This window comes from Eucyclogobius newberryi, unplaced genomic scaffold (assembly GCF_026437365.1).
Source record: "Eucyclogobius newberryi isolate DKJ021-1_F unplaced genomic scaffold, fEucNew1.0.hap1 SCAF_8, whole genome shotgun sequence".
NCBI lineage: Eukaryota > Metazoa > Chordata > Actinopteri > Gobiiformes > Gobiidae > Eucyclogobius > Eucyclogobius newberryi.
In genome coordinates, this window is record NW_027316500.1 from 33253481 (window position 1) to 33265398 (window position 11918).

General features: G+C 59.0%; 1 protein-coding gene across 1 annotated transcript; it reads left to right on the forward strand.

Moving 5' to 3' along the window:
• The first annotated feature begins 379 nt into the window (after nt 1-379).
• On the forward strand, nt 380-8175 carry LOC140350824 (uncharacterized). The gene is made up of 7 exons (XM_072436341.1): nt 380-402; nt 827-1627; nt 1667-2760; nt 3429-3667; nt 6196-6270; nt 6814-7205; nt 7605-8175. The coding sequence occupies exons 1-7, from the start codon at nt 380-382 to the stop codon at nt 8173-8175; spliced, it is 3195 nt and encodes a 1064-aa protein (XP_072292442.1).
• The last annotated feature ends 3743 nt before the right edge of the window (nt 8176-11918 follow it).

Genomic DNA, 11918 nt, shown 5'->3' on the forward strand with positions numbered 1-11918 from the left:
CCCGATATCAGTTTTCCTCTTCTTTTCGGCGCTGTCGCTCCGTCCGACGTGCCGCGGCGGCGTCCCTACAACCACACGGCGCTCGCCCCGATGCGCAGATTCACATGTCAAAACCAAACCGTGAATGACAATGACGCTCGACAATACGGCGTTTACCCTTCTCTATCAGCGGCGGCGTTCCAACGGGGCCCGGGTGTAATTGCCTCGCAGGTATCGGGGGCATTATCGGGGGGCCGGGGACGGCGTCGCAGCTCCGCGCGGATAAAGGGCATTATGCGGCGGCCATCTTGGCGTGGGAGGGCAGGTTATTGGCAGCGCGTATGACAGATAGGATTTACGAATCTATTGTGAGGGCGGAATTCGATATTTGGGGCAGACAATGGCGGCGCGGCGGCTCCAGAAGTGACCTGTGCGCGGGAATGTGTTTGTGTCGCGCCGGCAGAGATAGTGGCGTTTGCTTTAGAATGTCTCGTGTTAAGGAATAATGCGCGGCGGAGTAATTTGAGTTTGACGGACGGGGAAGTCGATCACACGGAACGCGGCGGATTGTGCTGACGGGAGCAGCTGCTGCGCGACCCGGAGAAATCATGCTCTAAGAATATATGAATGCTTTAGAATAAGAACCTGGCAACAACACCGCGTGTATTCTATAGACAGGATTAAGCGCCTGGTCGCCGCCGCCACCGCGTCTCAGCCTCGCCGGTCATTCAGCTTTAGTTCAGTTTGTGTAGTTTGAGTCGCGCTTCATCACAAACACGTTCTGAGTGACCGAGACTGGACCGAGCAGAAAGTGTGCGCTTAATGAGCAAGTGTCTTTTGAACTAAGATTTAAGAGAACAAAGGTCAGACCGCGGCGTCTGAGTTGGTGCCGGACGCTCAGCGAGGAGTCCAGCGAGGAGTCGTCCAGCGAGGAGTCCAGCGAGGAGTCGTCCAGCGAGGAGTCCAGCGACGAGTCTAGTGAGGAGTCCAGCGAGGAGTCCAGCGAGGAGTCCAGCGAGGAGTCCAGCGAGGAGTCCAGCGAGGAGTCCAGCGAGGAGTCCAGCGAGGAGTCCAGCGACGAGTCCAGTGAGGAGTCCAGCGAGGAGTCCAGCGAGGAGTCCAGCGAGGAGTCGTCCAGCGAGGAGTCCAGCGAGGAGTCCAGCGAGGAGTCGTCCTGCGAGGAGTCGTCCAGCGAGGAGTCCAGCGAGGAGTCCAGCGAGGAGTCGTCCAGTGAGGAGTCGTCCAGCGAGGAGTCGTCCAGCGAGGAATCCAGCGAGGAGTCCAGCGAGGAGTCGTCCTGCGAGGAGTCCAGCGAGGAGTCCAGCGAGGAGTCGTCCAGCGAGGAGTCCAGCGAGGAGTCCAGTGAGGAGTCCAGCGAGGAGTCAAGCGAGGAGTCCAGCGAGGAGTCCAGCGAGGAGTCGTCCAGCGAGGAGTCGTCCAGCGAGGAGTCCAGCGAGGAGTCCAGCGAGGAGTCCAGTGAGGAGTCCAGTGAGGAGTCCAGCGAGGAGTCCAGCGAGGAGTCCAGCGAGGAGTCGTCCAGCGAGGAGTCGTCCAGCGAGGAGTCCAGCGAGGAGTCCAGCGAGGAGTCGTCCAGTGAGGAGTCCAGCGAGGAGTCCAGCGAGGAGTCCAGCGAGGAGTCCAGCGAGGAGTAGTCCAGCGAGGAGTCGTCCAGCGAGAAGTCGTCCAGCGAGGAGTCCAGCGAGGAGTCCAGCGAGGAGTCCAGCGAGGAGTCGTCCAGCGAGGAGTCCAGTGAGGAGTCCAGTGAGGAGTCCAGCGAGGAGTCGTCCAGCGAGGAGTCGTCCAGCGAGGAGTCGTCCAGCGAGGAGTCCAGCGAGGAGTCCAGCGAGGAGTCCAGCGAGGAGTCCAGTGAGGAGTCCAGTGAGGAGTCCAGCGACGAGTCTAGTGAGGAGTCCAGCGAGGAGTCCAGCGAGGAGTCCAGCGACGAGTCCAGTGAGGAGTCCAGCGAGGAGTCCAGCGAGGAGTCCAGCGAGGAGTCGTCCAGCGAGGAGTCCAGCGAGGAGTCGTCCAGCGAGGAGTCCAGCGACGAGTCTAGTGAGGAGTCCAGCGAGGAGTCCAGTGAGGAGTCCAGCGAGGAGTCCAGCGAGGAGTCCAGCGAGGAGTCGTCCAGCGAGGAGTCGTCCAGCGAGGAGTCGTCCAGCGAGGAGTCCAGCGAGGAGTCCAGCGAGGAGTCGTCCTGCGAGGAGTCCAGCGAGGAGTCGTCCAGCGAGGAGTCGTCCAGCGAGGAGTCGTCCAGCGAGGAGTCCAGCGAGGAGTCCAGCGAGGAGTCGTCCTGCGAGGAGTCCAGCGAGGAGTCGTCCAGCGAGGAGTCCAGTGAGGAGTCCAGTGAGGAGTCCAGCGAGGAGTCCAGCGAGGAGTCCAGCGAGGAGTCCAGTGAGGAGTCCAGCGAGGAGTCCAGCGAGGAGTCCAGCGAGGAGTCGTCCAGCGAGGAGTCGTCCAGCGAGGAGTCCAGCGAGGAGTCCAGCGAGGAGTCCAGCGAGGAGTCCAGTGAGGAGTCCAGTGAGGAGTCGTCCAGCGAGGAGTCCAGCGAGGAGTCCAGCGAGGAGTCCAGTGAGGAGTCCAGCGAGGAGTCCAGCGAGGAGTCCAGCGAGGAGTCCAGTAAGGAGTCCAGCGAGGAGTCCAGCGAGGAGTCCAGCGAGGAGTCGTCCAGCGAGGAGTCCAGTGAGGAGTCCAGTGAGGAGTCCAGTGAGGAGTCCAGCGAGGAGTCCAGTGAGGAGTCCAGCGAGGAGTCCAGCGAGGAGTCCAGCGAGGAGTCCGTTAGCCGTAAAGTTAGCGACTTTACGGCTAACGGTTTATTCATAAACATGACTTTAAAACAGCTCTTCATCTTCTCCTCCTCCGTCTCTCCTCTTCCTCCCTCGCTCCGGCCTCATCGCCTCATAAACATATCTATATTTATCATGAATATTTGTTATTAATGAAGTTTAAAACGTGAAGAACATGTGCTCAGAGGAAAGAAGAGGAGGACGCAGAGGAGGAGAAGAAGAGATGCAGAGGAGTTGAAGAAGAGAAGAAGAGGAGGGGAAGAAGAGAAGGAGAGGGGAAGAAGAGAAGAAGAGGAGGGAAGAAGAGAAGGAGAGTAGGGGAAGAAGAGGAGGGAAAGAAGAGAAGGAGAGTAGGGGAAGAAGAGAAGAAGAGGAGGGGAAGAAGAGAAGGAGAGGAGGTGAAGAAGAGAAGGAGAGGTGGGGAAAAAGAGAAGGAGAGGAGGGGAAGAAGAGAAGAAGAGGAGGGGAAAAAGAGAAGGAGAGGAGGGAAAGGAGAGAAGGAGAGAAGAAGAGAAGGAGAGGAGGGAAAGGAGAGAAGAAGAGAAGGAGAGATGCAGTGAAGTCATTATTCTCTTTTGATTTCCTGGTCTCGTCTCAGAATCTCATCGGCTCCTGCTTCTCTCCTGCAGCTCGTGTGAACAGTGCAGTCTGAAGTGTTGTTTGAAGGGCCTGAACTTCAAGCGGGCCTCTGTCTGCAGAGGTCAGGGGTCAAGGGTCAACGGTCAGAGCCTGTCTCGTCCACAACTGCAGCTCCGGAAAAAACATCAGAAAAACCCAAACGCCAACGACGCTCGCCGCAGGAACAGAGTGGTAATCGAATTAGGCAGAGGATCGGCCCTCAGCGACCACTCGGCGACCCCACGGTGACCCCTCCTGACCCCACGGTGACCCCTCCTGACCCCACGGTGACCCCTCCTGACCCCTCCTGACCCCTGGATAAGTGGACTGGACCGCACACACACAGAGCTCCACACATGAAGAGACAGAAGAGTAAATAAGATACAGAGCTTTCATGCACAGAAATGACAGCTGCAGACCAGGACTAGAACAGGACTGGACCAGGACTAGACCGGGACTGAACCGGGACTAGATCAGGACTAAACCGGGACTAGACCGGGACTGGACCAGGACTAGAACAGGACTGGACCGGGACTAGAACGGGACTGGACCAGGACTAGACCGGGACTAGACCGGGACTAGACCGGGACTGGACCAGGACTAGAACAGGACTGGACCGGGACTAGACCGGGACTGGACCAGGACTAGATCAAGACTAGACCGGGACTAGACCGGGACTGGACCAGGACTAGATCAGGACTAGACCGGGACTAGACCGGAACTGGACAAGGACTAGCTCAGGACTGGACCGGGACTAGACCGGGACTGAACCGGGACTAGATCAGGACTAGACCGGGACTAGACCGGGACTAGACCGGGACTGGACCAGGAGGAGCTGGAGCAGGAGCTGGAGCTGGAGGAGGAGCTGGAGCAGGAGCTGGAGCTGGAGGAGGAGCAGGAGCAGGAGCTGGAGCAGGAGCAGGAGCTGGAGCAGGAGCTGAAGCTGGAGCAGGAGCTGGAGCTGGAGGAGGAGCAGGAGAAGGAGCAGGAGCTGGAGCAGGAGCTGGAGCAGGAGCTGGAGGAGGAGCTGGAGCAGGAGCAGGAGCTGGAGGAGGAGCTGGAGCAGGAGCAGGAGCAAGAGCTGGATCAGAAGGAGCAGGAGCAGGAGCTGGAGCAGGAGCTGGAGCAGGAGAAGGAGCAGGAGCAGGAGCTGGAGCTGGAGCTGGAGCAGGAGCTGGAGCAGGAGCTGGAGCTGGAGCAGGAGCAGCAGCTGGAGCAGGAGCAGGAGCAGGAGCTGGAGCAGGAGCAGGAGCTGGAGCAGGAGCAGGAGCTGGAGCAGGAGCAGGAGGTTGAGCAGGAGGTGGAGCAGGAGCTGGAGCTGGAGGAGGAGCTGGAGCAGGAGCTGGAGAAGGAGCTGGAGCTGGAGCAGGAGCAGGAGCTGGAGCTGGAGCAGGAGCTGGAGCAGGAGAAGGAGCAGGAGCAGGAGCAGGAGCTGGAGCTGGAGCTGGAGGAGGAGCTGGAGCTGGAGCTGGAGCAGGAGCTGGAGCAGGAGCTGGAGCAGGAGCTGGAGCTGGAGCAGGAGCAGCAGCTGGAGCAGGAGCAGGAGTTGGAGCAGGAGCTGGAGCAGGAGCAGGAGCTGGAGCAGGAGCAGGAGGAGGGGCAGGAGCTGGAGCAGGAGCAGGAGATGGAGTAGGAGTTGGAGCTGGAGCAGGAGCAGGAGCAGGAGCTGGAGCTGGAGCTGGAGCAGGAGCTGGAGCTGGAGCAGGAGGTGGAGCAGGAGCTGGAGCTGGAGGAGGAGCTGGAGCAGGAGCTGGAGCAGGAGCTGGAGCAGGAGCTGGAGCTGGAGGAGGAGCTGGAGCAGGAGTTGGAGCAGGAGCTGGAGCAGGAGCTGGAGCTGGAGCAGGAGCTGGAGGAGGAGCTGGAGCTGGAGCAGGAGCAGGAGCTGGAGGAGGAGCTGGAGCAGGAGCTGGAGCTGGAGCAGGAGCAGGAGCTGGAGGAGGAGCAGGAGCTGGAGCTGGAGCAGGAGCTGGAGCAGGAGCTGGAGCAGGAGCTGGAGCAGGAGCTGGAGCAGGAGCAGGAGCTGGAGCAGGAGTTGGAGCAGGAGCTGGAGCTGGAGCTGGAGCTGGAGCAGGAGCAGGAGCAGGAGCTGGAGCTGGAGCAGGAGCAGGAGCAGGAGCTGGAGCAGGAGCAGGAGCTGGAGGAGGAGCTGGAGCTGGAGCAGGAGCAGGAGCTGGAGTTGGAGCAGGAGCTGGAGCAGGAGCTGGAGCTGGAGCTGGAGGAGGAGCTGGAGGAGGGGCTGGAGCAGGAGCTGGATGAGGAGCTGGAGCTGGAGTTGGAGCAGGAGCAGGAGCAGGAGCTGGAGCAGGAGCAGGAGCTGGAGCAGGAGCTTGAGCTGGAGCTGGAGGAGGAGCTGGAGCAGGAGCAAGAGCAGGAGCTGGAGGAGGAGCTGGAGCTGGAGCAGGAGATGGAGCAGGAGCTGGAGCAGGAGCTGGAGCAGGAGCTGGAGGAGGAGCTGGAGGAAGAGCTGGAGCAGGAGCAGGAGCTGGAGCTGGAGTTGGAGCAGGAGCTGGAGCTGGAGCAGGAGCTGGAGCTGGAGCTGGAGCTGGAGCAGGAGCTGGAGCAGGAGCTGGAGCAGGAGCAGGAGCAGGAGAAGGAGCTGGAGCCGGAGCAGGAGCTGGAGCTGGAGCTGGAGCAGGAGCAGGAGCAGGAGAAGGAGCTGGAGCCGGAGCAGGAGCTGGAGCTGAAGCTGGAGCTGGAGCTGGAGCTGGAGCTGGAGCTGGAGCAGGAGCTGGAGCAGGAGCTGGAGCAGGAGTAGGAGCTGGAGCTGGAGGAGGAGCTGGAGCAGGAGCAGGAGCTGGAGGAGGAGCTGGAGCAGGAGCAGGAGCTGGAGCAGGAGCAGGAGCTGGAGCAGGAGCAGGAGGAGGGGCAGGAGCTGGAGCTGGAGCAGGAGGTTGAGCAGGAGCTGGAGCAGGAGCTGGAGCTGGAGGAGGAGCTGGAGCTGGAGCAGGAGCTGGAGTTGGAGCAGGAGCAGGAGCTGGAGCAGGAGCAGGAGCTGGAGCTGGAGCAGGAGCTTGAGCTGGAGCTGGAGCAGGAGCAGGAGCAGGAGCTGGAGCTGGAGCAGGAGCAGGAGCTGGAGCTGGAGCAGGAGCTGGAGCAGGAGCTGGAGCTGGAGCTGGAGGAGGAGTTGGAGCTGGAGCAGGAGCAGGAGCAGGAGCTGGAGGAGGAGCTGGAGCTGGAGCAGGAGCAGGAGCTGGAGGAGGAGCAGGAGCTGGAGCTGGAGCAGGAGCTGGAGCAGGAGCTGGAGCTGGAGCAGGAGCTGGAGCTGGAGCAGGAGCAGGAGCAGGAGCTGGAGCAGGAGCAGGAGCTGGAGTTGGAGCAGGAGCTGGAGCAGGAGCTGGAGCAGGAGCTGGAGGAGGAGCTGGAGGAGGGGCTGGAGCAGGAGCTGGATGAGGAGCTGGAGCTGGAGCTGGAGCTGGAGCTGGAGTTGGAGCAGGAGCAGGAGCAGGAGCTGGAGCAGGAGCAGGAGCTGGAGCAGGAGCTTGAGCTGGAGCTGGAGGAGGAGCTGGAGCAGGAGCAGGAGCTGGAGGAGGAGCTGGAGCAGGAGATGGAGCAGGAGCTGGAGCAGGAGCTGGAGCAGGAGCTGGAGCTGGAGCAGGAGCTGGAGCAGGAGCTGGAGGAGGAGCTGGAGGAAGAGCTGGAGCAGGAGCAGGAGCTGGAGCTGGAGCTGGAGTTGGAGCAGGAGCAGGAGCTGGAGCAGGAGCAGGAGCTGGAGCTGGAGCAGGAGCTGGAGCAGGAGCTGGAGCTGGAGCAGGAGCAGGAGCAGGAGAAGGAGCTGGAGCCGGAGCAGGAGCTGGAGCTGGAGCTGGAGCTGGAGCAGGAGCAGGAGCAGGAGAAGGAGCTGGAGCCGGAGCAGGAGCTGGAGCTGAAGCTGGAGCTGGAGCGGGAGCTGGAGCAGGAGCAGGAGCTGGAGCAGGAGCAGGAGGAGGGGCAGGAGCTGGAGCTGGAGCAGGAGGTTGAGCAGGAGCTGGAGCAGGAGCTGGAGCTGGAGGAGGAGCTGGAGCTGGAGCAGGAGCTGGAGTTGGAGCAGGAGCAGGAGCTGGAGCAGGAGCAGGAGCTGGAGCTGGAGCAGGAGCTTGAGCTGGAGCTGGAGGAGGAGCTGGAGCAGGAGCAGGAGCAGGAGCAGGAGCTGGAGCAGGAGCAGGAGCTGGAGCTGGAGCAGGAGCAGGAGCTGGAGCTGGAGCAGGAGCTGGAGCAGGAGCTGGAGCTGGAGGAGGAGTTGGAGCTGGAGCTGGAGCTGGAGCTGGAGGAGGAGTTGGAGCTGGAGCTGGAGCAGGAGCAGGAGCAGGAGCTGGAGGAGGAGCTGGAGCTGGAGCAGGAGCAGGAGCTGGAGGAGGAGCAGGAGCTGGAGCTGGAGCAGGAGCTGGAGCAGGAGCTGGAGCTGGAGCAGGAGCAGGAGCTGGAGCTGGAGCAGGAGCTGGAGCAGGAGCTGGAGCTGGAGGAGGAGCTGGAGCAGGAGCTGGAGCAGGAGCTGGAGCTGGAGCTGGAGCAGGAGCAGGAGCTGGAGTTGGAGCAGGAGCTGGAGCAGGAGCTGGAGCTGGAGGAGGAGCTGGAGGAGGAGCTGGAGCAGGAGCAGGAGCTGGAGGAGGAGCTGGAGCTGGAGCTGGAGCAGGAGCTGGAGCTGGAGCAGGAGCAGGAGCTGGAGCTGGAGCAGGAGCTGGAGCAGGAGCTGGAGCTGGATCTGCTCGGGTCCCGCTCGGGTCCTGCTCGGGTCCCGCTCGGGTCCCGCTCGGGTCCCGCTCGGGTCCCGCTCGGGTCCTGTTCGGGTCCTGCTCGGGTCTGTGCCAGCCAGAAGTAGTAGAAGAAGAAGAAAGTTCCCGTAATCTCTCTCTTCCGGTTGTGTGGAGGGTGAAGAGGAGGGGTGATAATACTGTGCCCTGGGGAACCCCAGGAGGAGGTCAGTGTGGAGGACAGCTCACCAGGAGGAGGTCAGTGTGGAGGACAGCTCACCAGGAGGAGGTCAGTGTGGAGGACAGCTCACCAGGAGGAGGTCAGTGTGGAGGACAGCTCACCAGGAGGAGGTCAGTGTGGAGGACAGCTCACCAGGAGGAGGTCAGTGTGGAGGACAGCTCACCAGGAGGAGGTCAGTGTGGAGGACAGCTCACCAGGAGGAGGTCAGTGTGGAGGACAGCTCACCAGGAGGAGGTCAGTGTGGAGGACAGCTCACCAGGAGGAGGTCAGTGTGGAGGACAGCTCACCAGGAGGAGGTCAGTGTGGAGGACAGCTCACCAGGAGGAGGTCAGTGTGGAGGACAGCTCACCAGGAGGAGGTCAGTGTGGAGGACAGCTCACCAGGAGGAGGTCAGTGTGGAGGACAGCTCACCAGGAGGAGGTCAGTGTGGAGGACAGCTCACCAGGAGGAGGTCAGTGTGGAGGACAGCTCACCAGGAGGAGGTCAGTGTGGAGGACAGCTCACCAGGAGGAGGTCAGTGTGGAGGACAGCTCACCAGGAGGAGGTCAGTGTGGAGGACAGCTCACCAGGAGGAGGTCAGTGTGGAGGACAGCTCACCAGGAGGAGGTCAGTGTGGAGGACAGCTCACCAGGAGGAGGTCAGTGTGGAGGACAGCTCACCAGGAGGAGGTCAGTGTGGAGGACAGCTCACCAGGAGGAGGTCAGTGTGGAGGACAGCTCACCAGGAGGAGGTCAGTGTGGAGGACAGCTCACCAGGAGGAGGTCAGTGTGGAGGACAGCTCACCAGGAGGAGGTCAGTGTGGAGGACAGCTCACCAGGAGGAGGTCCACAGAGTTTACATCTGCTCCTGGACTGTGCTCAGTCTCTGCACCTGAGCGCGCACGAGGTTATTATTATGAAACAAAACTGTGCCACTGAACGACCCTTTTATTAAATCCCATTTCAGTCCTGCCCGCTCGCTCTCTCGCTCCTGCCTGCTTGCTCGCTCCTGCTCGCTCTCTCGCTCCTGCTCGCTCGCTCTCTCGCTCCTGCCTGCTTGCTCCTGCTCGCTCTCTCGCTCCTGCTCGCTCTCTCGCTCCTGCCCGCTCGCTCCTGCTCGCTCTCTCGCTCCTGCTCGCTCTCTCGCTCCTGCTCGCTCTCTCGCTCCTGCCCGCTCGCTCCTGCTCGCTCTCTCGCTCCTGCTCGCTCTCTCGCTCCTGCTCGCTCTCTCGCTCCTGCCTGCTCGCTCGCTCCTGCCCGCTCGCTCCTGCTCGCTCTCTCGCTCCTGCTCGCTCTCTCGCTCCTGCCCGCTCGCTCCTGCTCGCTCTCTCGCTCCTGCTCGCTCTCTCGCTCCTGCTCGCTCCTGCCTGCTCGCTCCTGCCCGCTCGCTCCTGCTCGCTCTCTCGCTCCTGCTCGCTCTCTCGCTCCTGCTCGCTCTCTCGCTCCTGCCTGCTCGCTCCTGCCCGCTCGCTCCTGCTCGCTCTCTCGCTCCTGCTCGCTCTCTCGCTCCTGCCCGCTCGCTCCTGCTCGCTCTCTCGCTCCTGCTCGCTCTCTCGCTCCTGCCTGCTCGCTCGCTCCTGCCCGCTCGCTCCTGCCCGCTCGCTCCTGCCCGCTCGCTCCTGCCCGCTCGCTCCTGCTCGCTCTCTCGCTCCTGCCCGCTCGCTCTCTCGCTCCTGCTCGGCTGTGACAGATGTGACACCTCTGCTCCTGCGGCCGCGTGTGGACGGTTAGCGTTAGCGGGCTCCCCGGGCACAGCATATGTCTTTAAAGTGATGGAAGGGGGGAAAGGGCGGGGGCGAGCTAACCGCTAACGCCGCTGTACAGAGCCCGGGGGAGTTAGCGCTAGCACGAGTTAGCATGGCCACTCGATGCAAAGTGAAACAATAATGCTGCTGCTGTCACATCCAATCACAGGACACGCTCTGACCCCGGGCCACGCCAACACCACAGAGCGCTCGGATGCAGCGCTCACACGAGTCCAGAGCGCTCAGATGCAGCGCTCACACGAGTCCAGAGCGCTCAGATGCAGCGCTCACACGAGTCCAGAGCGCTCAGATGCAGCGCTCACACGAGTCCAGAGCGCTCAGATGCAGCGCTCACACGAGTCCAGAGCGCTCAGATGCAGCGCTCACACGAGTCCAGAGCGCTCAGATGCAGCGCTCACACGAGTCCAGAGCGCTCAGATGCAGCGCTCACACGAGTCCAGAGCGCTCAGATGCAGCGCTTCACCTTCAGCTTTAATGCAACGTTTAGTCTGTTATGATGAACTCATGTCTAAAGTACAACAATACTCTCTGCACAGATATAAGTACATGATGTACATGAAGTACATCATGTACATCATGTACATGAAGTACATGAAGTACATGAGGTACATGAAGTACATGAGGTACATGAAGTACATGAAGTACATGATGTACATGAGGTACATGAAGTACATGAAGTACATGATGTACATGATGTACATGAGGTACATGAAGTACATGAAGTACATGATGTACATGAAGTACATGAAGTACATGATGTACATCATGTACATGAGGTACATGAAGTACATGAAGTACATGATGTACATGAAGTACATGAAGTACATGATGTACATGAAGTACATGAAGTACATGATGTACATGATGTACATGAGGTACATGAAGTACATGAAGTACATGATGTACATGAAGTACATGAAGTACATGAAGTACATGATGTACATGATGTACATGAAGTACATGAAGTACATGAAGTACATGATGTACATGATGTACATCATGTACATGAAGTACATGAAGTACATGAAGTACATGACGTACATGAAGTACATGAAGTACATGATGTACATGAAGTACATGAAGTACATGACGTACATGAAGTACATGAAGTACATGATGTACATGATGTACATGATGTACATGAAGTACATGAAGTACATGATTTACATGAGGTACATGAAGTACATGAAGTACATGATGTACATGAAGTACATGAAGTACATGAAGTACATGATGTACATGATGTACATGATGTACATGAAGTACATGAAGTACATGATGTACATGAAGTACATGAAGTACATGACGTACATGAAGTACATGAAGTACATGAAGTACATGATGTACATGATGTACATGATGTACATGAGGTACATGAAGTACATGAAGTACATGAAGTACATGAAGTACATGACGTACATGAAGTACATGAAGTACATGAAGTACATGATGTACATGATGTACATGATGTACATGAAGTACATGAAGTACATGATTTACATGAGGTACATGAAGTACATGAAGTACATGATGTACATGAAGTACATGAAGTACATGAAGTACATGAAGTACATGATGTACATGATGTACATGATGTACATGAAGTACATGAAGTACATGATGTACATGAAGTACATGAAGTACATGACGTACATGAAGTACATGAAGTACATGAAGTACATGATGTACATGATGTACATGAGGTACATGAAGTACATGAAGTACATGAAGTACATGAAGTACATGACGTACATGAAGTACATGAAGTACATGAAGTACATGAAGTACATGATGTACATAAAGTAAATGAAGTACATGATGTACATGAAGTACATGAAGTACATGACGTACATGAAGTACATGACGTACATGAAGTACATGAAGTA